This window comes from Pseudorca crassidens, chromosome 19 (assembly GCF_039906515.1).
Source record: "Pseudorca crassidens isolate mPseCra1 chromosome 19, mPseCra1.hap1, whole genome shotgun sequence".
NCBI lineage: Eukaryota > Metazoa > Chordata > Mammalia > Artiodactyla > Delphinidae > Pseudorca > Pseudorca crassidens.
The window spans coordinates 35504353-35516891 of record NC_090314.1 but is presented as its reverse complement, the minus strand read 5'-3'; the positions used below and the strand labels follow the sequence as shown (position 1 = coordinate 35516891).

Sequence of the window (12539 nt, the reverse complement as noted above, 5' to 3'; positions counted from 1 at the left end):
TTACTTCCAAAAGAGGTTAACTTCCATGCTGGGAAGAACGTAATTGAGAAAGTCTGTCTATGCAGGAAAAATGTTCCTATTTCACTTTAAAGCCATAATTTCCAGTAAAGAGAACCATGATCGAGAATGAATTAAATCTTTTGCCTTTGTTAAACTCAGTTTCTTTTTCACCTGTTTTGCTGTAAATTATTGTCAAAAGAAGGATCATTTTTCTGACCAGACTTCTCTCCTAATATAGTTAATTGCTTTCTTGACTGAGGAGTTATATGGGTATATGGAAAGAGTGCCTATTTCATCAGCACAAAAATGTATGACATGAGAATGTTAACGTCACATCTCCCTAAGTGATTATGTAAGGGCTCATAAATGAAAGGAGGTGTAATTAGGACTTTCCAGATACAATCACATTTGACAAATATAAAACAAAAGGAATGGTGATCTATAAGGATAAAACTGTGTCAACCATCTATCACCAAGAAAATGTTATGTTTTAAAAATCTAACCAGAGTTTTGAATAGCTTCTTAAATAATAACAGAGATCAAATTCTTAAACCTTTATTCGATTCTGCTTTGCCTTTGGTTTCCTGGCTATTTTTCTCCATAATTGCCAAAGTTCACAAATGCACAGTCTATACTTACTCATGAAATTTTTTTACTATACATTTGCTACACTATTGGTTATTGACTACCGTGGCTCTTGGGAGGACTACATGACATAATTCATGTAAAGTGCTGAGCAAAAAGCCTAGCATGGGAAAACATTCAGTAAGTGTTAGCTAGTCTATCAGTCAGGATAGGTTTTAACAACAAACAGCCCCAAAATCTCAGTAGCTTAAGACAACTAAATTTATTTCTCCCTTACTCTACATATCCATCAGAGGCTAGCAAAGGGAATCTGTTCATCACAGTCAGAGACTCAGGCTCCAGGTGAAAGACAGTATGACAAACCTTGAAGCATCTGCCAGGAAGCAACACCTATCACTTATGCTCACATTTCAAAGCAAATCATATGGCTGGAGTTCAACAGGATGGGGATGCAACATCTCCCCACAAAAATGAATACCAAATATGGATAAAAAATAATAAACTGGGACTTCCCTGGTGGCGCAGTGGTTAAGAATCTGCCTGCCAATGCAGGGGACACAGGTTCGATCCCTGGTCCAGGAAGATCCCACATGCCGCGGAACAACTAAGCCTGTGTGCCACAACTACTGAACCTGCACTCTAGGGCCCGTGAGCCACAACTACTGAGCCCACATGCCACAGCTACTAAAGCCCACGCGCCTAGAGCCCATGCTCCACAACAAGAGAAGCCACCACAATGAGAAGCCTGCTCACCGCAATGAAGAGTAGCCCTCCCTTGCCACAACTAGGGAAAGCCCATGCACAGCAACGAAGACCCAACGCAGCCAAAAATAAATAAACAAATAAATTTATTTAAAAAAAAAATAGAACTGATTTCAACTAGAATTACTCTGATGACAATGATGATGAAAATGTTTGCCATTTTCAGTATTAGTAGTAGTAGTAGCTATGGTTAACTTCTTGTAATCTGACTTCCATCCCAACCAGGTAATTGAAAATAAACAAAAACCAGTGACGTCTTTTATCTTCCTTTTGTTTGACTTCCCTAAAAATTATTTTTTGCAAATGCTTGTTTTCCTTCATTTTCCGTGTTATACCTAGGGAATCCTGGAAGGAATCCTGTGTCCAAGAACTAACAGATCTAAGAACTAAAGATAATCTGCTCAAATGGAAATGGCATATGCTGGGTATCTCTTTATATTTCTTTTTAACATTAACATACTGCTCTTCAAGCCTTTACATACTGAATTTGTTTGCTATATTGGCCTTTTATCCATTTTTTTTTTTTTTTTTTTTTTTGCAGTACGCGGGCCTCTCACCGCTGTGGCCTCTCCCATTGTGGAGCACAGGCTCTGGACGCGCAGGTTCAGCGGCCATGGCTCACGGGCCCAGCCGCTCCGCGGCATGTGGGATCCTCCCGGACTGGGGCACGAACCCGTGTCCCCTGCATCGGCAGGCGGACTCTCAACCACTGCGCCACCAGGGAAGCCCCCCTTTTATCCATTTTTGATCACTATTGTCTAAAAAAGTGTTCTTTTGGCAAAATCAACACTCATTCGTGATAAAAACTCTCAAAAAAAAAAAAATCCCCAAAACAAACACAACTCGCAGCAAACCAGGAATAGAAGTGAGCTTTATCAACTTGATAAGAAAATCTACAAAAACCTACAGCTAACATGATACTTAATGGTGAGAAAGTAAAGGCTTCCCCATTAAGGTTGGGAACAAGGGAGAATGTCCCTCTCACCACTTCAACATCAGACTGGAAGACCTAGCTAATGCAATAAGACAGGGGGGATAAAAAAAGAAAGGGTATACAGACTGAGAAGAAGTAAAACTGTATTTGCAGACAACATGGTTATCTATATAGAAAATCCTAAAGAATTGACAACAAAGTCCTGAAACTATTAAGTGATTACAGCAAGGTTACGGAATACAAGCTAAATACACAAAAGTCAATTGCTTTCCTATATATCACCAATTAACATACACAATCCACAAACCATGCCCCTAGGTATTTACCCAAATGAGTAGAATTCTTATATACCCCCCAAAACTTGCACATGAATGTTTACAGCATCTTTATTCCTAATTGCCATAACTTGGAAACAACAATGATATCCTTCGATAAGTGAATGGATAAACAAACTGTGGTGGTACATCCAGAAAATGGAATATTATTCAGCAATAAAAAGAAATGAGGTATCAAGCCATGAAGACACAGAGGAACTTTATTTTTTTTTTAACATCTTTATTGGAGTATAATTGCTTTACAATGGTGTGTTAGTTTCTGCTTTATAACAAAGTGAATCAGTTATACATATACATATGTTCCCATATCTCTTCCCTCTTGCGTCTCCCTCCCTCCCACCTTCCTTATCCCACCCCTCTAGGTGATCACAAACCACTGAGCTGATCTCCCTGTGCTATGCGGCTGCTTCCCACTAGCTATCTATTTTACGTTTGTTAGTGTATATATGTCCATGCCACTCTCTCACTTTGTCACAGCTTACCCTTCCCCTTCCCCATATCCTCAAGTCCATTCTCTAGTAGGTCTGTGTCTTTATTCCCGTCTTACCCCTAGGTTCTTCATGACATTTTGTTTTCTTCTTAGATTCCATATATGTGTGTTAGCATACGGTATTTGTCTTTCTCTTTCTGACTCACTTCACTCTGTATGACCACAGAGGAACTTTAAAACCATATTGCTAAGCGAAAAAAGCCAGGCAGAAAAAGACACATACTGCATAATCCCAACTATATGACATTCTGAACAAAGCCAAAACTTATACAGATAGTAAAAGATCAGTGGTTTCTAAGGGTTTGTGGATAGGGGGAAGGAGAAGCATAGGAATAAACAGGTGTAGCACAGGGTATTTTTAGGGAAGTGAAACTATTCTGTGACACTGTAATGGAGAATGCATAACATTAAGCCCTTGTCAAAACCCACAGAACTATAGAACACAGAGTGAACTCTAATGTAAACAATGGGCTTTAGTTAGTAATGTATCAGTATTGGTTCCTCAGTTGTAACAAATGTACCACAGTAAAGCGAGATAATAGGGGAAATAACACTAATTAATCATTAGACTTGTGAAAAATATAATATTAATAATACTAATAATAGGGGAAACTATCATTATGTTGTACAGCTGAAATACAATGTTGTATGTCAATTATACCTCACGTTAAAAAAAAATAGGGAAATGCTCTGTGTGCGTGTCTGTGTATGTGTAAAGGTATATGGGAATTCTATCCTTTCTGCTCAATTTTTGTATAAACCTAAAACTGGTCTGAAAAATAAAGCCTATTAATTAAAAAGAGAAAGGAAAAGAAAGTGTTCTTAGTCCTTTACAAATTTCCCTTTCCTTTCCATCCAACCACTGGCACCAGCAACCCACTGGGATCAGGTGAAGATCTCATCTACCTTGCAACATAATTACAAATCCGTTTAAATTTCTCTTTTCAGAACTTACACTGTGTACTGAATGAACAAGTGACCACATGACAGGTTTCTATTCAGTTAATGGTAACAACATCTTCTCACTTAAGTCAAAAACCAACAGTAATCTTTGGCTCCTTCTTCCTCCACACTAAACAAATAAAATTTCCCTAAGATTTGCCCTGTTTTATCCAGTGCCACTGCCACTCCAACCACTCTCTTGAAATATTAAAGGTTTATGCCACCTTTTGCCTTCACTCTGCTTAGTTTCTCTGCATATTCTTTTTTTTAGTAAATACCTCTTCCTCTCCATACTTCTTGCTACCTCCATGGAAGCCTGTGTCCTCAGAAGGATTACCATTAACTGACCATTTTCTCTTCCACCTTCGATCTATCACCCACACTATAGCCAGAATTATATATTCATAAAACACAAATCTGGTTATTTTGCTTCTATTTAATTTTAGGGCATTTAAAATAATTCTAAATGCTACTCACAAACAGAAATCAAATTAACCTAATTCTGAAACACATGGCCTGATCCACTCTGGACCCCAGTTTATTATTAGCAATGATAATCCCACAATGTTTTTATATGGCTTTTATGTATAATGCAACACAGCTTCAGATGTTCCTTGATTTTATCTCCACACTTGCTTAACTAGTATAATACATATGGCCCTGAGTATAATGAGAGAGTGATACTTTCCTTCAAATAGCTCTTGAAGAATTCTTTCTAAACTTGTGAAAAATCTAACTACATTCCCTTAAACCTGCACTCTGATCAAGGGCAGAAATAACTACTTAGTTTATGGAAAAAAAGACTTGACTTTTCCCGCAAATGAATTTTGTAATAAATTCTTATTTATATGTTTTAAATCCTCTACTGGATACATAGATCAGTGGAATTAAAATAATAATGTTTTCACATCAACACATTTTATAAGGGTTTCTCAAGGATATAAAAAGAAACAGGAAACATGAAACTTCCATGTTTCAAATTTCTTTATTCTTACTTATTATGGGAATTATACGGTTCATTAGAATTCGTTTTAAGATTCAGCAGAATCTGTTCTCTGGGTTGCTTTTCAAATACTTCCAAATAAATCAAATGCTACAAATGAGTTCTTTAGTCTGGTTTTCCTAAGGAATCTAAGAGGACAGGTCTAGAAAAGAACAGAAAGGTAACCTGTAACCTGTAATTCCTTTTTTTCCCTCTGCCTCAACCTCTAGTACAGCATTTTACTTCTAGAATGTAGTTATTAAAGAAACACTGATATGGGTTACTTATCTAGGATTTATGTTTCTATCTGGGATAAAATCAGCAAGCAATCATGAATGGAATTCTAAAATTCCATGTTTTAAACTCCCATAAACTTACAGAAGCTATGTATTATAGGTTAATTCTTTTCTTTCTTTCTTTTTTTTTTTTTTTGCGGTACGCGGGCCTCCCACTGCCGCGGCCCCTCCCGCTGCGGAGCACAGGCTCCAGACACGCAGGCCCAGCGGCCATGGCTCAGGGGCCCCGTCGCTCCGCGGCCTGTGGGATCCTCCCGGACTGGGGCACGAACCAGCGTCCCCTGCATCGGCAGGTGGACTCCCAACCACTGCGCCACCAGGGAAGCCCCCTTATAGATTAATTCTTAAATTATTCTTCAGACCATTAATTCAGCAGCCTTCTGAATAATCATTTCTTAATATTTATCATACCTGCTTCAGAAATGAATTCACGGAAGCACAGAGATTGGAAGTGTTTGAACTGTTGAACTATATTCAGAATCAGTACTGCTGTGACTTTTCACCTGTTTTCTCCATCAAGATCAAGCTGTTTTCAAATGTGAAATTGTTTTCAATATATTATTCAGAGACAGGAATAGAGTGAAACGAGAGAGGCATCCAGGGCACAAAATTTAATGAGGCATTCACTCATCAACCCCACATTTACATGACCCTAAAAGTGCCAATGTAAATTCTATGCCCTAGATGTCTTGCTTGTCACCTCCTAGTCCTAGCCCTGCCATTATTTCAGTATATTTGCAAATATCCCAAAGAAAACCTATCTTTTATCTCTCTCATTTCAACTAAGTAAAAAAAAATACTTTTTAGGAGGGGTACATTTTATACTTTGATTTAAAAGTTTAAGAAAGCATTAGCTATACGCATGTAATACTTCTTTAACTGCACTCAATAAGATTACCAAAATAACTATCCAGTATGTACATGGTGTTTGAGGACGTGAGGGAAGATACCATTGCTCATTTGCAGATTAACAGAGAAAATAACTGACCAAATTAATTCTAAGTCTTACATGGAATTTTGTATAATTAAATAACTTCAACTATTACAAAGACAATTGCATAAGCAAGAGAACCATTATTCCAAAATCTGGAAGGAAAAAACATTTCCTGGCTGAATTAATATAAGTAAACAATCTCATTTGCCTAAGGGTTCTGCCTCCCTTTTCTTTTTAAATTCTCAACCCAAAAGGAAAAACAAAACAGAATTCCAAATCACTGCCTTGAGGATTAGAATACATATAAACCACAAAGGTAATTAAGTAAAAATCCTAGAGTTTTAACTTCTATAGTAAAAGCACCAATTAAAACATAATCTCTTTCAATCTTGCTTATTAAAATTATTCTTACCAGATAAAGCAGAAAGGTGTGCAGCCCTGTTCCAAGCCCAACAGAAGACAAAATTCCTAAGCCTATCCAGTAGGCATACAAAAGAAACTGTTTCTCTATACGTTGCACATACTGAAAAACAAAAGGGATGAGGTGAAAACAAAATTAGAATTCTTAAGCAGAAATATGGTATTTATCAACTATAATAAAAATAAAACAAACCAACTAAGTTTCCAATAGGAAGAAAGTATTAAGATTAAAAGCTCCTTGAAGAGTCCAAATTCCTCTAATATGTGGTAGCAGAGATGGCAAAAAAAATCATGTAACTGGACTAAAGCTCACTTCTACATTTTAAAAGTCCTATTATTACAATGACATTTATACAAAAAATGCAAATTATTGATAACTATGAGAATAAAAAATTTAAAGATACTTAAAAGTTATACAAATTTTGTTTAAGAAAGCATGATAGGGACTTCCCTGGTGGCGCAGTGGTTAAGAATCTGCCTGCCAATGCCGGGGACACAGGTTCGAGCCCTGGTCCAGGAGGATCCCACTTGCCGCGGAGCAACTAAGCCCGTGAGCCACAACTACTGCATTTATAAGTATAAAAACTTCTCTGATTAGAGGTAAACTGCTGCTCCTCCCCATTTTTATTTTTTTTAATTTATTTTTTAATTTTTCCCTCCCCATTTTTAATGCCATTTGTTGTTCTAATTTTACAGGCAATATATGTTTATTACAGACAACTAGAAAAACATAAAAGCGTAAAATAAAAAACAATTACCCATAATCTCCACCCCCCCAGAGATAATCACCATCAGCATTTTGATGCATTTAGAGGTAAACTGCTCTAAAATATGAAATGATACCATTTTAGAACTATTTCCTAATAGAATACATTAACGTTTTGCAATTTTATCAAGTTATTAACAAAATGTCCTATTTTCCCTTCATTTATGCTGTACAGATGATAGGCAAGTGAACTTCCCCCCACTCTATACATATAAAACCTAACCTTCAATCTAGGATGAGTATATCAGCTTGGATGGATCATAGGAGTGTGTTACAAAAAATATGAAGACTTTGGTAGTGATTAAAGGATTCATGCTGCTTTGACTAAACACTGTTAGGAAAGTTACATTTAAATCCTTAAAGGTGAAAAGGAATGATATATATCCAATATAAATGCTGAGCAGCCATGAACTACCACAAGAATATTTTTAATATTTGGCCTTAAAAGTAAGACATTAAGATACCAGTTATGAGATAAATTTTTTTAAAAAATCAATGAAATCCACAAAAGCTCCATTTTGAAACTGGGATTAGGGAAGGTACAAGAATAGAAACAGAGGTGCTGAACCTCTTACCTGTTGATGTGCTCCTTCAACATAATACGTAGCTATAAGCACAGCAAGCAGCAGTAAAAAAGACACCACAACGCTTTGACGATGCCATAATCTTAAAAACAAATTAAAAAAAATGAAATATGTCACAGTCTCAGTTTCAGGATTCATCACTCTCAAAACATTTCTTATTGAAGCAATTAGGTTACTTAGCTCAGCTTTAGAAGTTGTTCTTGCTGGATTGAGCTCTTTTGTTTTTAAACATTATGGTCTCTTGGGGGTACAGAAGGGGGTCAAGACCAGATACTTGGGTATAGAATCGAATTTCTTATTAGAAACCCCATTGTAGGGCCTTCCCTCGTGGCGCAATTGGTTAAGAATCCGCCTGCCAGTGCGGGGAACACGGGTTCGAGCCCTGGTTCAGAAGGATCCCACATGCCACAGAGCAACTAAGCCCGTGCGCCACAACTACTGAAGCCCCCGTGCCTAGAGCCCGTGTTCCGCAACAAGAGAAGCCACCACGATGAGAGGCCCACGCACGGCAGCAAAGAGTGGCTGCCACTCACCGCGACTAAAGAAAGCCTGCGCAGCAACGAGGACCCAGTGCAGCCATAAATAAATAAATAAATAAGCAAACATAAACAACTTTATAAAAAAAGAAAAAGAAATTCCATCATAGCCTTTCCCATACCCCAAAACTAATCTTTTATACATATCCCAACTTCTAATTGGGACAGGCATTATGATATAATGGAAAGGGCACTGGCCTTTAGTCAGAGGACTTGGATCAGAGTCTCTTAAGTACTGTACTTTGAGTAAGACACTCAACCAATCTGATTCTGTTTCTTGTTTTTAAAATCATGATGATCATATACTTATTTTACCTTCTTCATGGAACTGCTATAAGGATCAAATGAACTTAAAAAGTGTTACAGGGCTTCCCTGGTGGCGCAGTGGTTGAGAGTCTGCCTGCCGATGCAGGGGACACAGGTTTGTGCCCCGGTCCGGGAAGATCCCACATGCTGCGGAGCAGCTGGGCCCGTGAGCCATGGCCGCTGAGCCTGCACGTCCGGAGCCTGTGCTCCGCAACGGGAGAGGCCACAACAGTGAGAGGCCCACGTACCGCAAAAAAAAAAAAAAAAAGTGTTACAAAATGCTTTATAAACTGTGAGCACATAAAAAGGTAAGATATTATTACAGATAACTTGGAAAAGTAAACCAGAAAATGATTAAGGCAAGTAAAATTTCAACTTGCTCTTTACAATATCAGAAACAGGGCTTACAAGCACTAAATTTAAAGATCGAACACAATTTCCATGGCAGAGTCCTTTTTTATTGGCTCAAACTATCAGTAGTGCCACGTATCCTGAACCTTGACCTACTAAAGAATCAGTGTATTTAATGTACTCAGGCCTGATTTCTCCTGAAGGTAAAGCCAGAAGAAAAAACTTCTTGTTTTCAGTGCTCTCCTCTGCATAAAAGATTCAACATGAGACAAAGGTCAACTGTAACAATCCAGTGAACAAATAGCAACAAGTTTCCCTAATCTATTTTTCTTCAAACTACACATAAAAAGGAAAATAAGTATGTTCCTATAACATTCTAAATTTAATTGACCCATTTTGATAGAGCAGGTGGCAGGGAGACTGTTGAAGATTTCTAAAATTAGTAAATACGGTTTATATAAAAGGAAACGGAAGACTCTTTACCTTGAGGTCCATTCCTTCAAGATTACTAGGATTTCCAGAGAAAAATACTGCAAGGTAACGAGTGGCTGTCTCCACAGGACAATATTCTGCCTTTCTTCCCGATCCCTCCTCTTCTTTTCATTCACTGAAGAGGGATCTGAAAAACATTAGTGTAGAAGTTAAAACAGGATGCTCACTTTTTCCAGTTACTTTCATTATTCACCTACCTTCCCATCCCACATCTGAAGGACTGCATATAAACCTCAAAAAACAATCTGGTTCACATTGTGACAAGTCTAGGCTATGTCCTGCTGTTCTACTCTTACCATTATTTTTGGAGTTATTGTCAGGACACAAGTTTCTTTTCTTATACATTACTGGAATGCTAAATTAGCCCACTTTCTATGAAGGGCAATTTAGCACCATATCATAGAACAAAGTGGTTTAGAGCTCAAAACGTGAATGCAAACTACTTGGTTCCAAATCCTGGCACTGCCATCTACTAGTCATGTGATCTTGGGTAAGTTAATTACCCGTTCTATGCCTCAGTTTTCTCTTCTCTAAAATGAAGATAAAAATAGTACTTACTTTTTAGTGTTTTGTAAAGATTAAATGAGTTAATACATGTATGTATATGTGCAATTAAGGTTAGTTATTATTGGTAATAATAGTAACTCTCTCAGCATCATCTCTCGAAATTATAAATGCATATACCCTGTCACCTAATAATTCCATTTCTAAGAATGATTAGCTGTAAGGAGAAATGACTTTTGTACAAGTTTATTCAATACAGTGTTATTGGTTCTAGCAAAATATTATAAACAAATGTTACCAACAGAGGACAGAGGAGCTATTAAAATATGATAGACTTGTACAATGAAATACTAAGCAGCCATAACAAAGAATAAGTTCTTCATGTACAACCTCTAGGAAATATTAAGTAAAAAACCCCAAACAACACACACCATGGTACAGAAGAGAAAGTGTGTCATTCTAACATTAATTTTAAATTCCAAAGGGGTGGGCAGTAGTGGAAGAATACATAAATGTATGTGCTTGTTGAAAGAAAGGAAAGAAAAAATAACATGCAAAAGCTCCTAATGGGATGAGACTACGATATATGCAATGTCTATTTCCAAATCCTGAAACTCCTGTTGAAACGATGCAAAACTTATTGACAACCAAAGTAACCCAAAAGTCAATAAGTGCTGCAAAATACGTTCTGCAAGGCAATGCAGTGATCAAATCAAACAAATGGAAACTACTACTTCAAATAGCTTGCAATTCTACTAATAGAAGAAAATTTCTATGATATAATATTACCACGCTGAAGTATTATTTGCAATGTGTTTGAGATGCCAAACGATTTAGAAGTTAAAAAGAAAACCATTACAATTAACAGAAAAGGAAAACCTTTCATTTTCTTTTAAACAGAAAAAGGAAAGTTCCTACTTAAATCATCTATATAATAGCTGTAATTTTCAGGGTAAATGTGTGAATAAGAGTCAAATATACTGAAATTCACCACAAATTCCTAGTTTGGTTAAAATATAAATTTATTTGTTTCAAACTAAAATTTAAAAATAAATCCACAATAATCACATTCTGACTTTTTGGATAATTATAAAATTAGGATTAGCGTAATAAGTAAATTTATAATCTACTTCTAAAGTTACAAAATAGCATGATAAAACTAAGTGCCAAACAAAGCCAAATAAATATTTACCACACCACAAGATTAAAAAATAATAATCTTGTACCTAGAACACTGCTGATGGCCAGGCTGCTTCTGCTATCGCTGTGAAAAATCCCCTCATAGGCCCTTATATACACATAATTTAATTTACTATGAAGATGAAGCAAAAGATAATCAATCTTTTATAAGATTTATAAGAATTTTATGTATCCTATATTATTATATAAGATATTATTTTGTTAACAAAAGATAATAAATATTAGATATAATATATTTCTAATTTATTCCAATGAAAAAGATATCATTTAAACCCATAGATCTTCTCCCTCCAAACCACCATACTTCACCTGTGAAGTTTCCATTATATTGTTCCTTGTTCATTGCTACACGTCTCTGGTCACAATTTTTTCCATTCTCTGCCATTTCATAGATCAATAACTCTTGAGGAGCTAATAAAACAAAATAAAATCCAGTGATATGTTACATACTTCTGCTTTGCATCTGTGGCTGAATGAAACTGAATACAGAAACAACATGGGAATAATCCCCACATGCTATCTCAATAATGTGTTTATACCTTAATTTTCTCTTTTATAATCAAGATTTAATAATTTGTATAGAAACTGTAGTAGAAGTATTAAAAATATAAAAGCCATGTTGTTGTAATCCTTTTCCAAACAGTTATCCCAGTGATTTTCCAGATTAAAATTCGGAGGCAATTTGTCCACACAAGGATATAAAATACTAGCACCTTCAAGTACTGATAACCTATAAGGTCTAAAGTCTTTCTAATTCAAAATTGAATACCATACATACTATCTACACAAATTTTACCAATCTTTCTGTCCTTTTAGCATTACTTTAAAAAATGATTATATTATCAAACATGTCAAAAATGCTGACACACAGATCCAAGATCAATTTTATTTAGGAAACAATTCTACTGAAAAAAAAAAAGATATGGGCACAGAAGGTGAAAAATGTTTAAGTTTAAGATAAGTTAAATGTACTCTTTATAGCATGATTCATATTACAGGTATAGGTATAAGATATAAATTTTTACTTTAATACCTGTATTACAACATATAAATTGTGCTGACATAATTATTCTACACGAAAACACCAGATTACCTGTGCAGGTATCATTCTTTCAGGTGC

The 12539-nt window shown here is 36.1% G+C and overlaps 1 protein-coding gene across 2 annotated transcripts in view; it reads right to left on the bottom strand.

Annotated features, from left to right (window-relative positions):
- Positions 1-12539, bottom strand: part of VMP1 (vacuole membrane protein 1) — a 130278-nt gene that overhangs the window by 93083 nt on the left and 24656 nt on the right. For both annotated transcript variants that reach the window (XM_067714536.1, XM_067714538.1), the window contains exons 2-5: positions 11729-11830; positions 9707-9842; positions 8022-8112; positions 6673-6783 (exon numbers count right to left, since the gene is read on the bottom strand). In XM_067714536.1, the coding sequence (XP_067570637.1) occupies positions 6673-6783; positions 8022-8112; positions 9707-9842; positions 11729-11804 (414 nt within the window). In that variant the 5' untranslated portion in view covers positions 11805-11830. The remainder of the gene's footprint in view (positions 1-6672; positions 6784-8021; positions 8113-9706; positions 9843-11728; positions 11831-12539) is intronic.